The 16,137-nt window shown below is 41.1% G+C and overlaps 1 protein-coding gene across 1 annotated transcript in view; it reads right to left on the minus strand.

Annotated features, from left to right (window-relative positions):
* TMEM212 (transmembrane protein 212) overlaps nucleotides 1-15,886 on the minus strand; it is a 164,407-nt gene extending 148,521 nt beyond the window's left edge. Inside the window, exons 1-3 of the mRNA XM_007464738.1 lie at nucleotides 15,728-15,886; nucleotides 8,231-8,290; nucleotides 6,676-6,999 (exon numbers count right to left, since the gene is read on the minus strand). Of these exons, the coding sequence (XP_007464800.1) occupies nucleotides 6,676-6,999; nucleotides 8,231-8,290; nucleotides 15,728-15,886 (543 nt within the window). The remainder of the gene's footprint in view (nucleotides 1-6,675; nucleotides 7,000-8,230; nucleotides 8,291-15,727) is intronic.
* Nucleotides 15,887-16,137: the final 251 nt, after the last annotated feature.

Consider the following 16,137-nt stretch of genomic DNA (forward strand, 5'->3'; position numbering starts at 1 on the left):
TTTTAGCTGGCTAGGAAGACGTAAAAATGACATCTGGTATCGCAACCTGCTTCTCTTTTCCTCTTTTGATTCTCACACTCCCAGTCCCACCTTTCTTGCTCACCTTAGACAGTCCCTGTCCTTGAGGAACTCACGTGCTCAGAGAGGAGCTGAGTACACATGATGTCATGCAAAGGAGCTTGGCTGTATCCTGAGAGTGAAGGGGAGCTGCAGAAGGATTTAAAGCAGGGGAATGATAAGCACGAATTTGAACCTGAGAGCTCCTTCTAGAGCCTGTGTGGAGGATACTTTTTAAGAAAGACAGACTGGAAGCAAAGCAGTCTGAGTGAGAGAATATGGGAGCCAAACCAGGGTTGTCACCGTTGGTACAGAGAACGGAGGACACGTTAGAGAAATACTTGAGAGGTACAGTTGTCAGGATACGGTGATGGACTCAGGTGTAAGGAGTCAAGGATGACTCCAGGTCTCAGGTTCGTCCTGAGTATCATGAGTGTTGGCAACTGAGCTGCAGATACAGAAAGAGGAGCAGGTGTTGAGGACAAAGAGAGATGATGCACTCCACGATGAACACCTGGAGTTTGATGTATCTGAGGGACACCAAACAAGTGTCTAGAAAACAGTCAGATGTAGAGCTCATTAGAGCAGGATAGGGGACTGGGCTACAGATGTGGATGTGTGAGGCGCCAGCCCCAAAGTGGTAAGTGAGGGTACCAGTCTTTAAGTGGTGAGCAGAGCAGAGGGCCTTTCGGAGGAGACTGAGGAGGAAAAGCCATGGAGAAGGAAGAGAACCAAAGAGAATGGTGCGTGGAAGTCAAGGGAGATAATTTCATGAAGAAAGCAGTCAAGGAAGATGTGGATTGAAAAGAGACCATTGGGCTTGGCTATCTATAGGTCATTCATGGCCAATCTTTGCCATGGGAGATTCAGTAAAAGAAAAGAAGAGATACATTGTTAAATTAATTCAGCCTAGATTGAAACTGTCTTATAGCCCATGCCCTTCTGCACTAGGCTTTTTATAAACTCAAAGCAAGGCATAATTGATTTTTGGTATGCAAACAACTTGATGGAGTGTCCAATGGCAAATTTTAGTACCTCATTGGCTAGAATCCCAGGTAGAAGTCCTCTGATTTCTTCTATTAAGTTCTTACAATAATTTTCTTTTAATGATGAGATGTAAAACTGAATATTTACCCTAAGTGACAAGAGTGGGACTCACACATTAAATCCAATCACTCTGTCTTGTCTCTCATGGTCCAGAACCCCTTTGCATCTTCCTGGACTCCTCCTTCGTCCCACATGCTACCTGTTATGAAGTCCATTGATTCTACTTCCTAAATATCTCTCAAATGTACCACCTCTTCTCATGCCCACTATCACTACCTAACTCAGGTCTTGTTATTCCTCATCTGGGCTCTTGATCCTCCTGGCCCAAGTCTCATTTCCCCTCAGTCCTTATAAGTCAATGGGGCGCCAGAATGTGTTTTGCTCATTTTTCTGTACTTTAGCATGATATCTGGCTCTTAGTACATGCTCAATAAATGTTGAGGAGCAAGGATAAATAATGAATATTATATTTAGGGCTTTAGGTTCATAATTCTTGATATGCGACAAGAGAGAAGTCATTTCTGGTGAACAGAAGATACTCCTCTTGTCCAATAGGTACTAATTACTGTCTAGAACCTAGTAATTCTATTGCTTTAACGAGGAGCTTTCTGTTTCATCCAGGACTCTAAGTTAATTATATGATATAAGAGAATAAATAAAATTTAAGAACCATCTTTTTGCAAATAAAATAAAGTGGAGTCATAAGCTTCTTACTTATTCAATTATATAATGCTAAGTTTTTTGTTTTATTTTTTCTTAATTTTTTAAATGGAAGTGTAGTTGACTTACAATATTGTGTCAGTTTTAGGTGTACAGAAAAGTGATTCAGTTATATGTATATATATATTTTCAGATTATTTTCCATTCTAGGTTATTACAAGATATGCAATATTGTTCCCTGTGTTAGACAGTAAATCTTTGTTGCTTATCTATTTTATGTGTAGTAGTTTGTATCTAGTAATCCCATACTCCTAATTTACCCCTCCCTCACCTTTCCTCTTAGGTAACCATAAGTTTGTTTTCTATGTCTGTGAGTCTGTCTCTGTTTTGTGTATAGATTCATTTGTATTATTGTTTAGATCCCACATATAAGTGATCTCATATTTGTCTTTTTCTTTTTTTTTTTTTTTTTTTTTTTGCGGTACGCCGGCCTCTCACTGTTGTGGCCTCTCCCGTTGCGGAGCACAGGCTCCGGACGCGCAGGCTCAGCGGCCATGGCTCACGGGCCCAGCCGCTCAGCGGCATGTGGGATCTTCCCGGACCCGGGCACGAACCCTCGTCCGCTGCATCGGCAGGTGGACTCTCAACCACTGCGCCACCAGGGAAGCCCTATCACCCAGTTTTATGTCACTATTATTATTATTCCAGAGAAAATTATGAGATAGAAGGAATAGTAATGCCCGGAATTGCAATTATTTTTCTAGATTCTGATTTTTAGACTGACCACTTTGAGGTGACCACATAATAGAATTTGTGAGGAAGAAATACAGTGTATTCTTACTGTTGCACGGTACTGGTTGAGTTTTACTGGATCTACCCGAGGGGATTATTTCCCAGAAGCACCAGAAACACCTTGCTATAGCCCAATGTGGGACCTCAGAATTTTAGGATAAGAGTCATGGAAGAATTTCTTTCAAAACACATTTCTATTGCTAATGTTGCAGAGTATGTCTGCTGAAAGATTTGGAACCAGTATATTGCTGTTAATTTGCCTTTTGTTTGTCCTCCACTGATAAATAATCTGTCCCCATGTTTTAAACTGCATTTAGAGGGTTTACCTACATCTTTTATGGCAAATATTTCTCAGTTCATTGAAAAAAAAAATAAAACCATTGTATCACATGAGAAGGAGAAAATATTTTCTTTCCCCCTTTCATTAAAAAAAACCAACCCCAAACATAACAATGAATAATGAAAGGAAAACAAACGAAGCCATTCCATTCCATGGAGGAGGGGCAGAGTAGCTGCAGGGGACAGCTGCAGTGCGTCTGGCGTCCCAATTCTTTCCTTTCTCATCACTTTATTACTTACTGGACCAAGAATGTAGACAATTTCAGCTACGGTTGTTATGCATTTTAGTTTTTCAACTTAATTCTGTGTGGTGCTCATTTGCCCTCTGCACTGAGTCCTAAGCCCACAGGGTCACTTCAGTGTGTTGCATGGAACCACACAAACAGGGGTCTCTTAGTCCTCTCCCGGCTCCACCCCTTCCCATGAGGCCCTTGAAATTTGGAAGGACTCACTGTCTTAGTCAGCCTGGGCTGCTATAGCACACTACCGTAGACTGGATGGCTTAAACAACAGACATTTCTCACAGTTCTGGAGGCTGGAAGTCCAAGATCAAGGTGTCAGAAGATTCAGTGTCTGGTGGGAGCCCACTTCCTAGTTTGTAAACGGTCCCCTTCTTGCTGTATACTATCACGGTGGAGAGAGACAGAGCACGCTGGTCTCTTCATTTTCTTATAAGGGCACTAACCCCATCACGGGAGCTCTGCCCTCATGACCTCATCCAAGTCTAATTACCACCATCACAGTGGGGGTTAGTGCTTCAGTGTAGATTTTGGGGGTGACACAAACATTCAGTCTGTAGCACTCACACCATGCTTTTGTGAGTGTTTGTCAAAATCATCAAACCCTTCATGCCTCTTTCAAGCATTAGACCTCTGGTTTTAGTTGGGTACCAGTTGACTGCATGCTCATACACTGTCACTGTGTTACCTTCAGTAAGATGCAATCAACTGTTTATGTCCCCTCCTAAATCCATATGTTGAAATCCCAATCCCCACTGTGATGGGAATTGGAAGTAAGTCATTTGGGAGGTAATTAAGTTTAGATGAGGTCATAAGTGTGGGGTCCCCATGATGAGATTAGTGTCTGTAAAATATAGGAGACAGAGAGATTGCTCCTCTCTCTAGGAGCAAGCCCAGGAAAGACCTTGAGAGCACACAGTGAGCAGGCAGCCATCCACAAGCCAGGAAGATAGGCCTCACCAAAAACCAACCATGCTGGCACTTTGATCTTGGACTTCCAGTCTCTGGAACTGTGAGAAATAAATATGTGTTGGTTGAGCCACCCAATCTACAGCATTTTTTAATAGCAGCTTGAGCTGACTGGGACACAAGATGACTTCAATTCTACTAAACTAAAAAGGCACAGGAAGGAAGAAATAATGAACGTGGTGGTTCCTAAAGGGGTGCTTGATTCATTTTTGAAAACATGTTTTTAAACTTGCACGAACAAACCCTTACGAGGGAATATTTTTCATCATAATATTGACTGTTACACATAGATCTGAAAAAATTGATTTTGTTTTACAGTACAGCCGCAATTTTACCCAAATCCTCCTTCAAACCATCACTTTTTTCTTTTTTACAAATTTTCATAGCTCTTGAGTTTCCTGCTATGTACTATATTTACATAAAAGAATTTTACTTTTCAGGCAGACACTTAAAAGTGGGCAGGTTTTAAAAATATTGTCAGTGTTCTGTTTATATGAAAAAAGTGTGAATCAGCAGCATATTTCACAGTGTTTATTAATAGTTTTAAATAAAAATTAAAAAATATTACTTATCCCTTTCAGCACTGTAGGGAATCTAACAACATAACTACACAGAGGTTCATTAAAAGCAGAATCACTATGTAGAATTCTGTACCCCAGCAAACGATCCACCTTTTTTTCTAGGAAAGTTATGTGTTTTCTAGAATTTTGATAAACAATGCATTTATTTCACTGCTAGAAATTGTGCCTAATGTAGCTGAGATTTCTGCATGGTAACAAAGGTTTGTTCAGGCTTCATGAGCTCCTTTTGGTCTTGGCGCAACAGTGGTATATTTATTAATACAGGACATCATATCCCATTATGTCAGCCACTCATCCTCGCTAACGAAACGTGATCTGCCACCCCTATGGATTAAGTGGTGTCAAGTCATCCAAGAATGTTCACCAAAGACGTGCTTATTAAATTGATCTAGAACTCCCACCCAAACTAGTGCTGCATTTTATGCAAATGGGAAAACTGAGATTCTGTCCAGAATTGATACTTAGTGCATTGTGTGCTAGGAAGAGAATTTTCATCAGGATCTCTTGGGGGCATGTGTTAAAAACGCATGTTCCCTGCCTCCAACCCCAGAATTTCTGACATAGTGGGAATGGACCTGGAAGGTCCATTTTGTGAAATCGAGTTTCACAAAAACCCTGGGCGCTTCTCATGTCATGGATTCCCTTTGAGGAACGTGTTGTAGTTGCATTGGGTCCCACACGTAGCTCAGAAACCACACAGCAAGAAACTGTTCTGAGCAAGATGGGCAAAGGCAAAGCCCTGAAGTCACAGAACTTTGCTCTGCTTTCAATTAATTTTCTCTCTCTCCAGGCACTTTAGGTGGTCTCACTGTTGGGTTTCCATGGTAAGGAGCTGTTGGCTTACCAAGCTCGGCGTATATTTTTTTCATTCTTTTCTCCCTATTCTCCACCCTACATTAAACCTCAGTGTTGTGAGGGTCATGCTTAAAATGACAGCCAGATGTCTGATTAGCTATGCATGCTAAGGGGTTATGACTGTCAACTGTTAATGTGTGGTTCTCCTATGCATATGTTCCTTAGTAAATAGTCTAGAAAGTTAGGACATTTGCCACAAGGGAGAATTCTCAAATACTAAACTTCTACGTGCCCTGGCAGTACAGTGGGGGCGGTGATTTTGGTCTGCTTGCCTTGTTCCTCGGCAAGTTCCTTGTAAAATCAACTCCGTTCCTAAGAATGTACAGGATTTCCTTTGCAGATTTATGGAGAAGTTGAAGAGGACAAGACTGACCACAAAAAGCATTGAGAGTGTCAAATTCTTGTCTTCCAGCTTTACTGGTTGGTGCTGATAGGATGAAACTGGAAAAAAATTGGCTAACATAACCCAAATTCACTTGACCCTGATATAATCCTAACTTGAATCATAAAGCCAGTATAAGAGTTTGCAGTGAGAAATACCTCTTTTCAGAGGGAGGTTGTTCAACCCACAGAGGAGGGACCCAGTATCAACTGTAGGAATTTGGAATCAGAAATCACTTGTGCTGTTTTCCCAGTGACCCCGCTCTAACCTTCCTGGAGGCCAGAGCCTTGCATCTTAATGGTCTGGCAGAGGAGCAGAGGATGCAAGGAGGGCGATGAGGGAGCCCAGGACAAATCTGGCCTGATGAAGAGAAACAGCTCTGGGTTCTGAATCTGGTCCTACTAGTCATTAAGCTGTGTGACCTTGGGCAAGTTATACAAACTCTTTAGCCTCTGTTTACTATCTGTGAAATGGGAAGAACACCGACACATACTAAATATTCAGTTCATAATTCTATTATTATCATATTAAAATTATTATCAGCCCTTTCGGAAAACGTTAGAAAGCTAAATCTGATGTTGATGTATTATATATCAGCCTCTTAGCTGGAGTTGAAGTAGAAAGAGGGGGAGAATTTTGGTTATACAAGATACAGGGGTAAAAAAGAGAGACAGATTAAGTATTAATATACCAAACTTTCCACTTTAGCATTTAGGATGGAACAGGAACTGGCTCCCCCTTTCTGGAAACTTACATTTATATGTCCATTCCGGAGAAGTCTTGCAGAAAGTGTGATGAATGCTGTCAGGGACACACAGAGCATGGCAAAGCTCAGGCACAGGTCTAAGACTTGAAGTGTCAGGTGGTACTCTTCATAGTGTGGTGGGTCTACACAAAGTGATGGAAATTTTGCATATGGAAAAGGAAAGGCAACTGCATAACCAAGGTAATTGGTCCCTGCAATCCCCCAAAACGAGTAGAAGCAATACGGGCCAAGGAGAGCAGATGCCAAGGCTACAGTAAAATGAAGTGGACATCCCAGGATGCTCAGAATCACAAAGGTGAAACTAGCTTCCCACTGAAAATAAAGTAGAAACAAATTGTTACTTTGGGAACTAGATTTTTCAGAAGCTTCTTAGCAATATGTGGAAAGGAAGAGATGCTGGCTATTAATCTTTCCTACTGGGAAATGAAGGAGAAATGGGTTACAACCGTCTCTTTAGGCCCTTTTGCCTTCCTCTTGAACTTTCACTATGGGAGAATAACGTATCAACCCACTGGAGCAAAAATGAAATCAACTCCACTCAACACATTTATTTACTTACCTCCTATCATGTGTTGAGAACCAGTCCGGGTGGGAAAACAAAGATGAGTGAACAGAATCCCTGCCTTACCCTAGGACCTTGTTATTCAGAGTGTGGTCTATGGTCCAGGAGCACTAAATATCCCCTGGGAACTTATTAGAGATGTAGAATCTCAGGCCTCACTCAGATCTACTGAATCAAAATCTTCATTTTAACCAGATCCGCAGGTGATTCACACATATATTAAAGTTTGAGAAGCCCTGCTGTAGCCATGGGAAGAGGAGCTATAATCAAATCAAGGTAGTCTTTCTGTATCTTGGGATTTACTTGGCTCTATACTGTTGAAATGCAAGATATCACAGTCACAGACTTTTCATCCTTTTTTTTTTTCTTTTTTTTTTTCGTGGTACGCGGGCCTCTCACTGTTGTGGCCTCTCCGTTGCGGAGCACAGCCTCTGGATGCGCAGGCTCAGCGGCCATGGCACAGCGGCCATGGCTCAGCGGCCCAGCCGCTCCGCAGCATGTGGGATGTTCCCGGACCGGGGCACGAACCTGTGTCCCCTGTATCGGCAGGCGAACTCTCAACCACTGCGCCACCAGGGAAGCCCCTTTTCATCCTTTTTTAGGGGAAGAGGTAACAGGGAGATTGGAAGGAGATACCAAATTGAGGAATTGAGACTTGAAAATACATGATTAAAAACAGAGGATCCTATAGATGCACTTTTTCAGAATGAAATTCAGGAAGACTAACACTGATCCTGTCCTTCCCAAACTACACTACTTAAATACAATAATCACAGGAACTGGTAGAAAATGTTTGGAGCAGGTATCAGATAAAAATTATGCATTTAAAACATCGTTTATGACTGAAATCCATCATAGTAAGGCATCTATTAGATAGGATTTAATTATAATCAGAAATCATTCTCTGTGTTCCATCCTGAACTAGTAGAGATTTGACCTTCAAGCTTTCTCTGCCAACCTACTCGATGTCTATACATTTACCAGGTGTCTCTGGGTCCACTCTTTGTGAGCCAACAGTAGGAGTGTACCAGTCATGATGGCCTGTGAAAGGAAAATGGAAAAACAACATCCCGTGAGAGAAGGTACCTCTGGAAAGAGTTCAGTTTGCTTCACGGTTTGACAACTTTATCATAAACCAGAAGGAATAGCAAATGGCTAAATGGATTTATGGCTCTGATCAACTCCTCATCCGTGATGACAATGAGGAAAAGAAGCCATCAGTGTCACAATGAGGAAAAGAAGCCATCAGTGTCACAGAGACATGATTCACACAAGCTCATTTTTTTGATTTTCTGTGTTGCACAATTATAACCTTTACTACTGTTTTTTTGATTTTCTGTGTTGCACAATTATAACCTTTACTACTGTTAAGATGTCATTGCAACGAAAGCTTGGCTTTAAAACCCTTGCCGTATGTTTTATTTTGATTAATTGTCTATTGTTCATCTTTTTCCAAATTGCTAAATTTACAAATGGGAGGAACTGAAAAGGAAACGTGTCACAGAACCGCACCCACCTTCAAACCCTCCCGGCAGCGGTATATCTTTTACTCTTTGCTTTTTTTGAGATTCTGCGGCCTCAGCCTGCCGGTGATCCCTGTCTCTCAAATAACAAAGATTATCATTAGAATGAATGCATGATGGGGCATTTATTGTTCTGGGGGCAGTGGTGTCCAGCTTTTCAAAAGAGAGTTCTTCATAGTCTCGTTGAAGAAAAAGCCCCCAAATGCAGAATGAAAATAGTTCCACAAAGGAGGGAATGGTGTCACCAGAACTGAGCAATAGATAATGAGAAAAAAATTCTGGGCTCATCTTCGCTTCGGCACCGGGTCTGATGGAGACCTATGTAACCAGAGTCTGGAAATTGCTTATTCCCAACCCCATAAATCATTTGTTCCTGGTCAAGGAATGTTTTGAGGTTGGGAGAGAAAACCAGGAAGAGATGTGCCTGAAGTAAGATATAGAATGAGGACAGGTTTAAAAGAGTTACAATTTAGGGTTTTGACAGAGAAATAAACATGACTGTATGTATAGTATCAACAGGGGAAAAAAATCGGAGCTTTTACCAATATGGTTTTGTGGGATGTTGCTTTTTGTAGCTCCAGGTCTGGCATATTTATTGTTTTGAGAATTAGCTTTTCATTTTCCTGGCATATTCTATTTTGAATATTGGATTTAGAGAATCTGAGAGCGAGGGGAAAAAAGCACGCACATGTACACTCACACAAAACTCATGTAGCTAAGCCTGACATTCCAGACTTTGGCATCGCCATACCATAAAACTCCCATGGATAAAAACAGAACCATCTGCAATCAAAAGAGGTTGGCTTGATTCTGCAAGAGGAGAGTTTCCAAGGGACCCTATGGAGGTTGAGCCAGCATAAACAGTACAACAAAACAGGAGAATTATTAACAGCAACTGTAGCACTGATGCTAAGCCTGGGGCTAGTCTCTGCTTTCAGAGGCAAAGCGCTCAATTGACACGTCACTCCTCTGTGTGAGAGAAACACTAAAGCAAACGAGATAAAAAGCAAAGGAGACGTCTCTGCTGGTTGAAGTCCAAGTAGATAGCTGACATTATCAGATGCTTAGAGTCCAGGTTGCCTTAACTAGTTTGGCACAAACTGTGTCTTTCCTTTCAAAAGTTGAAAAATCCTGCAGAATTGCAGTTGCCTGTTATTTCTGTTGTAGCTGCCAGCTTCAATTTTGCTTTGTTTACACAAAACTTTGAAAAAGATCTTTCATGGGGGAAGCTGGTGTATGCATGCCGTTCAGTAACTTGTTAAATCCACCCTGAGGACTGTGGCTAAGGAGCCAAGCACACCCATCTTTCCTGGTGCCCGGCCGTGCGTGGGAGATGGAGTGCGGGTATTCCCCCAAGAGTCACAGGCTTTCCTTTTTCTTCTTTTCATTGTTTTAAAAAATTTATTTTTAGACAGGGAAGGGGAATAGAATAAAAAAGGAAGAGATTTGGGACTTGTCTGGTGGTCCAATGGTTAAGGCTCTGCGCTTCCAGTGCAGGGGCCATGGGTTTGATCCCTGGTCGGGGAACTAAGATCCCACATGCTGTGCCATGCAGCCAAAAAATTTTTTAAAAAAGGAAGAGATCTGAGGGAAGAGAAGTCAAGTGGGTAAAGGAAATGTGGGAGGGTCTGAGAGGTGAAGAGTTGGGTAGAGAGGGGCGGTCAGGTTGTGAGGAAGGGTGGAAAGGAGGCCATGCCTGGGGAGGGTGGGAGTGCAGCTGGAGGCCCAGCCCTGCACTCTCCACCCTCAGCTCTTCTTGACAGGCTGTGGACTTGCTCTGTGGGGACAGTTCCAAGGACATTACTTGGGTTTTGCAAAAGTTGCTGCTAACATTCTGCATGCTAATTGTGACCCCTCGCACTAAATCTTTAAACGGCCCCAGTAAGGATGCAGTTCCCAGAAGCAGATGAATTGAAGGAAGCAGAGAGCTTCACAACAGAAATAGAAACTTTTAGAGAAATCATTATAACATGGGCTAATTTATTCACTTACGGACATCTATTTTGGGTCTACTGGGAACAAGGGATGTGACAGGCACTATGCCGATGGAATAATGGTAATAATGTTTAACATTTATTGAGCACTTATTCTATGCTGGGCACTCTACCAAATGCTTTACATGTGTTAATTCATTTAATCTTCATAATGAATGACCCTAGGATGTAGATCGTCTCCTATTTTTAAAATGAGGCACAGAGAAGCTGAATAAGATAAGCAAGCTCACCAAGCAATAATTATACAAATAATGGCTCCAACTCTCAACGGAATCTATAGTCCAGGTGTGAAAGGAATGAAGGCACTGTGGGGGAAATATGACTCAAAGCAGGCTTGAAGGATGGATGTGACATCAGTGAGAGATGCAGAGGGAAGGGCAGTCCGGGCAGCCAGGGTAGCAGCCCGTGGGAGGGTTGGTTCCTGGCAGAGAGGAGTAGGAAATCAGGCTTGAAAGCCACGTGAGGTCAGGATGTGGAGGGCCTCAAAATCCAGGCTAATATGTCTGAACTTGGTTTGGACAATGAAGCAACACTAAAGATTTTTGAAGACGGGGTTAGACCGGTACAGCAGAGGTTTAGAAAGATGGGCCTGTTATTGCATGCTTGCTGCATTGGCCTAGAGGTCTCTATAGGACCTTGGTCTTCAAGCTTTTTTTTTTTTTTAACCTTTACCCATAGTAAGAAATATATTTTGTAACACGGCCAAGTTACAAATATTTTTACATCTAACCAAAATAACAATAACTTTATTATGTGTGATACACTGTAGAATTCTCTATTATATTCCATTCCATTCTGTCCCATCCTATTCTGTTCTATTCTATTCATATTCTATATGGTTAAATGCTAGCTACCCAACAGGTTGATTTTATAACCCATTAATGTATAGATTCCCACAGGTTGGTTCTAAAAGTTTCAAGGCATAAAACCTGAGTGGGGCAGGAAGTGGTAAGGAGGTGGGCAGGGGTTGCATAGTGAGAACAAGGAAGGAAAAATGCATAGGGATTTGCCTCGTAGGAAAAATAAAAGTTGGCAATGGATTGGATGTGGTGGGGCGGGAGTGGGGCTGAAATGGGCTGGTTTTAGGAATTGCTGCCCTAAGCACTGTCCTAAGGACCAGTAGCATCTCCTCCCTTGGGAACCTGTCAGACATGCAGAACCTCAGCTTCACCCTAGACTCACTGAATCAGAGCCTGCATTTTAAGATCTCCAGGTGATTTACATGCACATTTCAGTTTGAGAAACACTAGTTTAGAGGAAAGGATTGAGTCAAATGTCACTCCAGGGTTTGAAATTGGGTTCAAAGACTGGGAAGTCAGGAGAAGGCATAATTGCTTTTGGTGGTAAGATGATTACATTTTTGGACCAGTTAAGCTTCAAGAAGCTTAGGATATCTAAGTGGAAAATGGTCCATCAGCTGTTTGGAAATCACAGGACTGTTGATGCTATAAGAGACTTGAGCATTGGTGCAATCAAGTCCCTTCTCTAATGAACGAGGAAACTGGAGCTTGCATGGGTGAGTCCAGGCCTACCTTTCTCCGAAGTTCCTGTCTCCAAGCAGGGTTCTGGGTGCAGCGCTGCTGCTCACCGTTGGCCAAGTCCCTGGAACCTACAGACTTTAGGCCCTGTTTTTAAACTCAGTGCACTTCAGTCTGTTCATCAGAACTTGATCTACAGGCCAGGTTTTCCAGGATTAAAGTAGAGCTCAGTCCTTAAGGCTCAATGATCTCCTTGCTACATACTTTCTAGCAGCTGATGACTTTCAATAACCTGGTTCAGATTTCTAGGAAAACAGCTTATCATGTGGCTGTAAGAATTGAGCTAGGAGAGTCTGAGGAGGAATATTTGTGAGGAATTTAGAAAAAGCTTTGAAAGAAAGGCACCGAACAAACACAAAGTATGGGTCACTTCTAAAATCTATCGCTTCCAATCTCAAAAGAGATATGGAGTCATTTTCAAAAGGAAGTATGTTTGAAATGTACATATTATCTTTCTACCAGAGGAAGATACACTTTGCAGGCAAGTTGAGAAGTGATTGGCAGGGAAGGTTGTGGGCTGGGTCAGAGACCTTTAAAGTTGACCCTAATCAGACAGAGCTGTGGTTCACTACCAAACTCACTAGGAAAATAATCATGTCGTTCCAAATTTAGACATTATTGAAAGAGGGAGCATTCTTATTGCTTTCCTTTTGGTGAGGATTTTTTCCTGCTTTAGTGTAAATACCAGCTTGACCTTTATTCTTTGCCACCTAATTAGAGCTCAACTGTATAAGGAATTCTGTACTGTCAGAATGGAGAGCGTGGCATTCACCACTCATTCGACATTATGTATCAAGCAATATTTAGCACGAATACCTAGCATGTCACTTACTCCCTTTCAAGTGCTGGAGATATACCGATGAACAAAACAGAAGAAAAAAAAAATCCTGCCTTTGTACAATCTACATTTGGGGGAAAAGGACAAACAAACAGATAATAAGTCAGTCAATTATGTTGTATATTAGATGGTGTTATGGGGGGAAAAGTAGAGTAGGGGATGAGAGATTGAGAATGCCATTTGCAGGGGAGGTCTGCAATTTTAAATAGGGTAATGAGGGAAGGCATCAGTGAGAAAGTGACATTTGATCCAAGAATTGAAGAAAGTTAGGGAACAAGCTGTATGTGAGAAAAGGCTTCAGGCAGAGACTGGCAGTGCAAAGGCCCTGAGACAGAAACATACCTGGCCATGTTTGAAAACAAGGAGCCAGTGTGATGGGAAAGAAAAGAGCTAAGGGAAGAATGGTTGGAGATGAGGTCAGGATGTAACACGATAGGGAACTCAGCAGGTCGTCAGGGAACAGAATGGGAGAGTGAGGCAGGTGACAAGGGATTAGGAACAAAGGGTTTGGACAGAGAGTAGGGCATAAATGAAAGGCATCGTATTAACTAGCATTTGTGTAGGGCTTTAAAATTGGCAAAGCTTTTTATTATGCAGTCTCTGAGCAAATTGTGTTCATTCTCTTTGAGCCTCTTATGGTTAGACAGTTTCACATGGGCTCTCTTTACCTGTGAAATTCCCCATTCTACAGGTAAAGACAATGAGGAATTGGTTGAATGAGGGCCCTGCTCTTGACTACATACCAAGAATGTTAAAGTCAGGATTTGAACAGAGGCCCCACCTCTCCAAATCCTAACTCTCTGACTCTACTTCCCCATGCTGTCGCTCTCAAAGAAATCAAAAAGTCACCAATTAGCTATGTGCTAGAGATTTGTCATGTCATTTCTCTGGGTCTGATTGGTCAAGCAGATGTTTGGTGTAGTATAAGCATATATTCAGTAATCTGTGAACCTGATCAGATCACCAATATCTGTTGACTATATTATGGTAGACCCTGCAGGGATAGGCAAAGAATTATAAGAAAGGGACACAGGATTGAGCTATAACCATGGTTTTGTTAAAGTTTGGGCCAGTTGTAAAGTCAGAATTTTTACAAAGTTAACTAGAATAGAAAATATCAGAATTCACTTCACATAGAACGTTAAGTATTCTTTTGTGAGACATATGTTATGTAAATCTAGTTACATGTATATTTCAGTATCTCTCTTTTTACCTTGAGAGAAATATATAGATGTATTTATGTACATTCCAGGTCCTGATGTCAAATATTTTTCTTACTCTTGGTCACTGACAAAAAAGTTTGGTAGTCATTTATATAAATGCCATCCCTGCATTCTAGTAGATGTTTAATAAACACTTCCTTGAATGTGTGGTTTGGGGTAGTTGTTGGGGGAAAGAGGAAAAGTTCAAGACTTGGGTGGTGGTGTAAAAGAAAACATAAATAAAAAAAAGAAAAGTACCATCAAATCGTTTCCATGTTCAGTTCCATGCTCCCACCATCCCGCTTTCCTCCATCTGCACACCATAATTAAACCCCACTAGACCAAATTCCTTTAATATCGAGATCTTGTTTTATTCTCCATTGTAACTCAAGCATGTAGTAGGCTACCAATACATATTTATTTATTAAGTAAATTAAAATTATATTTCCTAGGGTCTTGCTTTTAGATGATATCTCTGTTAAGTTTGATTTTTTTAAAAACGTAAAATATTGCCCCTCCTGAGAGTGGCTACATTTTAAGAGAAAACTCCATACGATCAAAAAGCTTCAAAATCAGATTGTCTAGTCTCCAATAGTGAATGTCAGGCATCCCAGGAAACAACGAGAGAAGGATTTGTTGGATGTTTGGGCCTTTGTAACCCCTCTTCGATCATGCCTCCATGGCAGCCACCTACTCCCAAGACTACATGTATTGGTTTCTTTGACCCGGGGAGCTGAGGTACCAGTGTCATCATTCACCTGTGGTGACCATTCAATGGGCAGACATTGAGCAGTTACTTAGTACCCACCTGTATTTGACACATGCAAATTTGGCAACAAGTGAAGTTAGTAAAGCCCATCACTCAACTTCTTTAATTATTTTCAGTTGAAGCAGCTGTGTTCAAAGAAAAAGATGGGAGAACTAGGATTTGGGGCTTGTAAACCTTTCGGTCACATAAACACACCTCGGTGTTTCTAATAAAAGCATTTGTCTGAAAATTATTTTACTTTGTTCTTCATTTGAAAATTATTTTTCATGGTTCATATTTTTTTCTACATTCAAATTTCGAAAGATAGATTCCGATTTCTCAGAACGTCCAGGTAAAGAAGATTAAAATAAAAGAATTTTTGAAGAATTTCTCGAACAGCATTTTCACTATAGTATACCTGATATGTTGTAGATATGATTAAATGATATTAAGAAAACCTTATATTTAATAGATAACTAATAGAAATCAATGTTCTAAGGTAAAATCTGATTTTCTGTAGAATTTTGATGTCTTCATATTGTTGGAAAACTTTAAAGGGACATGTTATTCTGGTCCCTCCTTCCCTCCCTCTTTCCTTTATTTTCTCAACATATGTAATAAAAATATTTTCTTACCAAAGCTCCATTCCAGATGGGACAAGCAATCCAGACACTCCATCCTGTGAACCAAAGCTTGTAGGAAAAGACTGGGAAGAAAGCAATAACTCCAGAGAATACACTGAGAGCCCCCAGAGTAATGAGAATCCGGCCAGCAGTCTTGTATAAGCCTTGCATTTTCCTCTGTGACTTGGGTCCTAGGTCTCAAAGATGTTTTGTTACCAAAACATGAGAGTATGTCAAGCCTCAATAAACAGAAGTTTCTTAGAGACAGTAGCCATGACACATGTGGACTGTTGATCTACTTGGAAACAAGATTATACTTGTTTTCAGTGAAATAATAATAAAATGTAGTGATATAATCCTTGACATAAATTTGACACAATAAATTCTAATACTAGTTTTTCTCAGAGAGAGAAATCATTCCT

The sequence above is a fragment of the Lipotes vexillifer genome, unplaced genomic scaffold, assembly GCF_000442215.2.
Source record: "Lipotes vexillifer unplaced genomic scaffold, Lipotes_vexillifer_v1.1 scaffold37, whole genome shotgun sequence".
Lineage (NCBI taxonomy): Eukaryota > Metazoa > Chordata > Mammalia > Artiodactyla > Lipotidae > Lipotes > Lipotes vexillifer.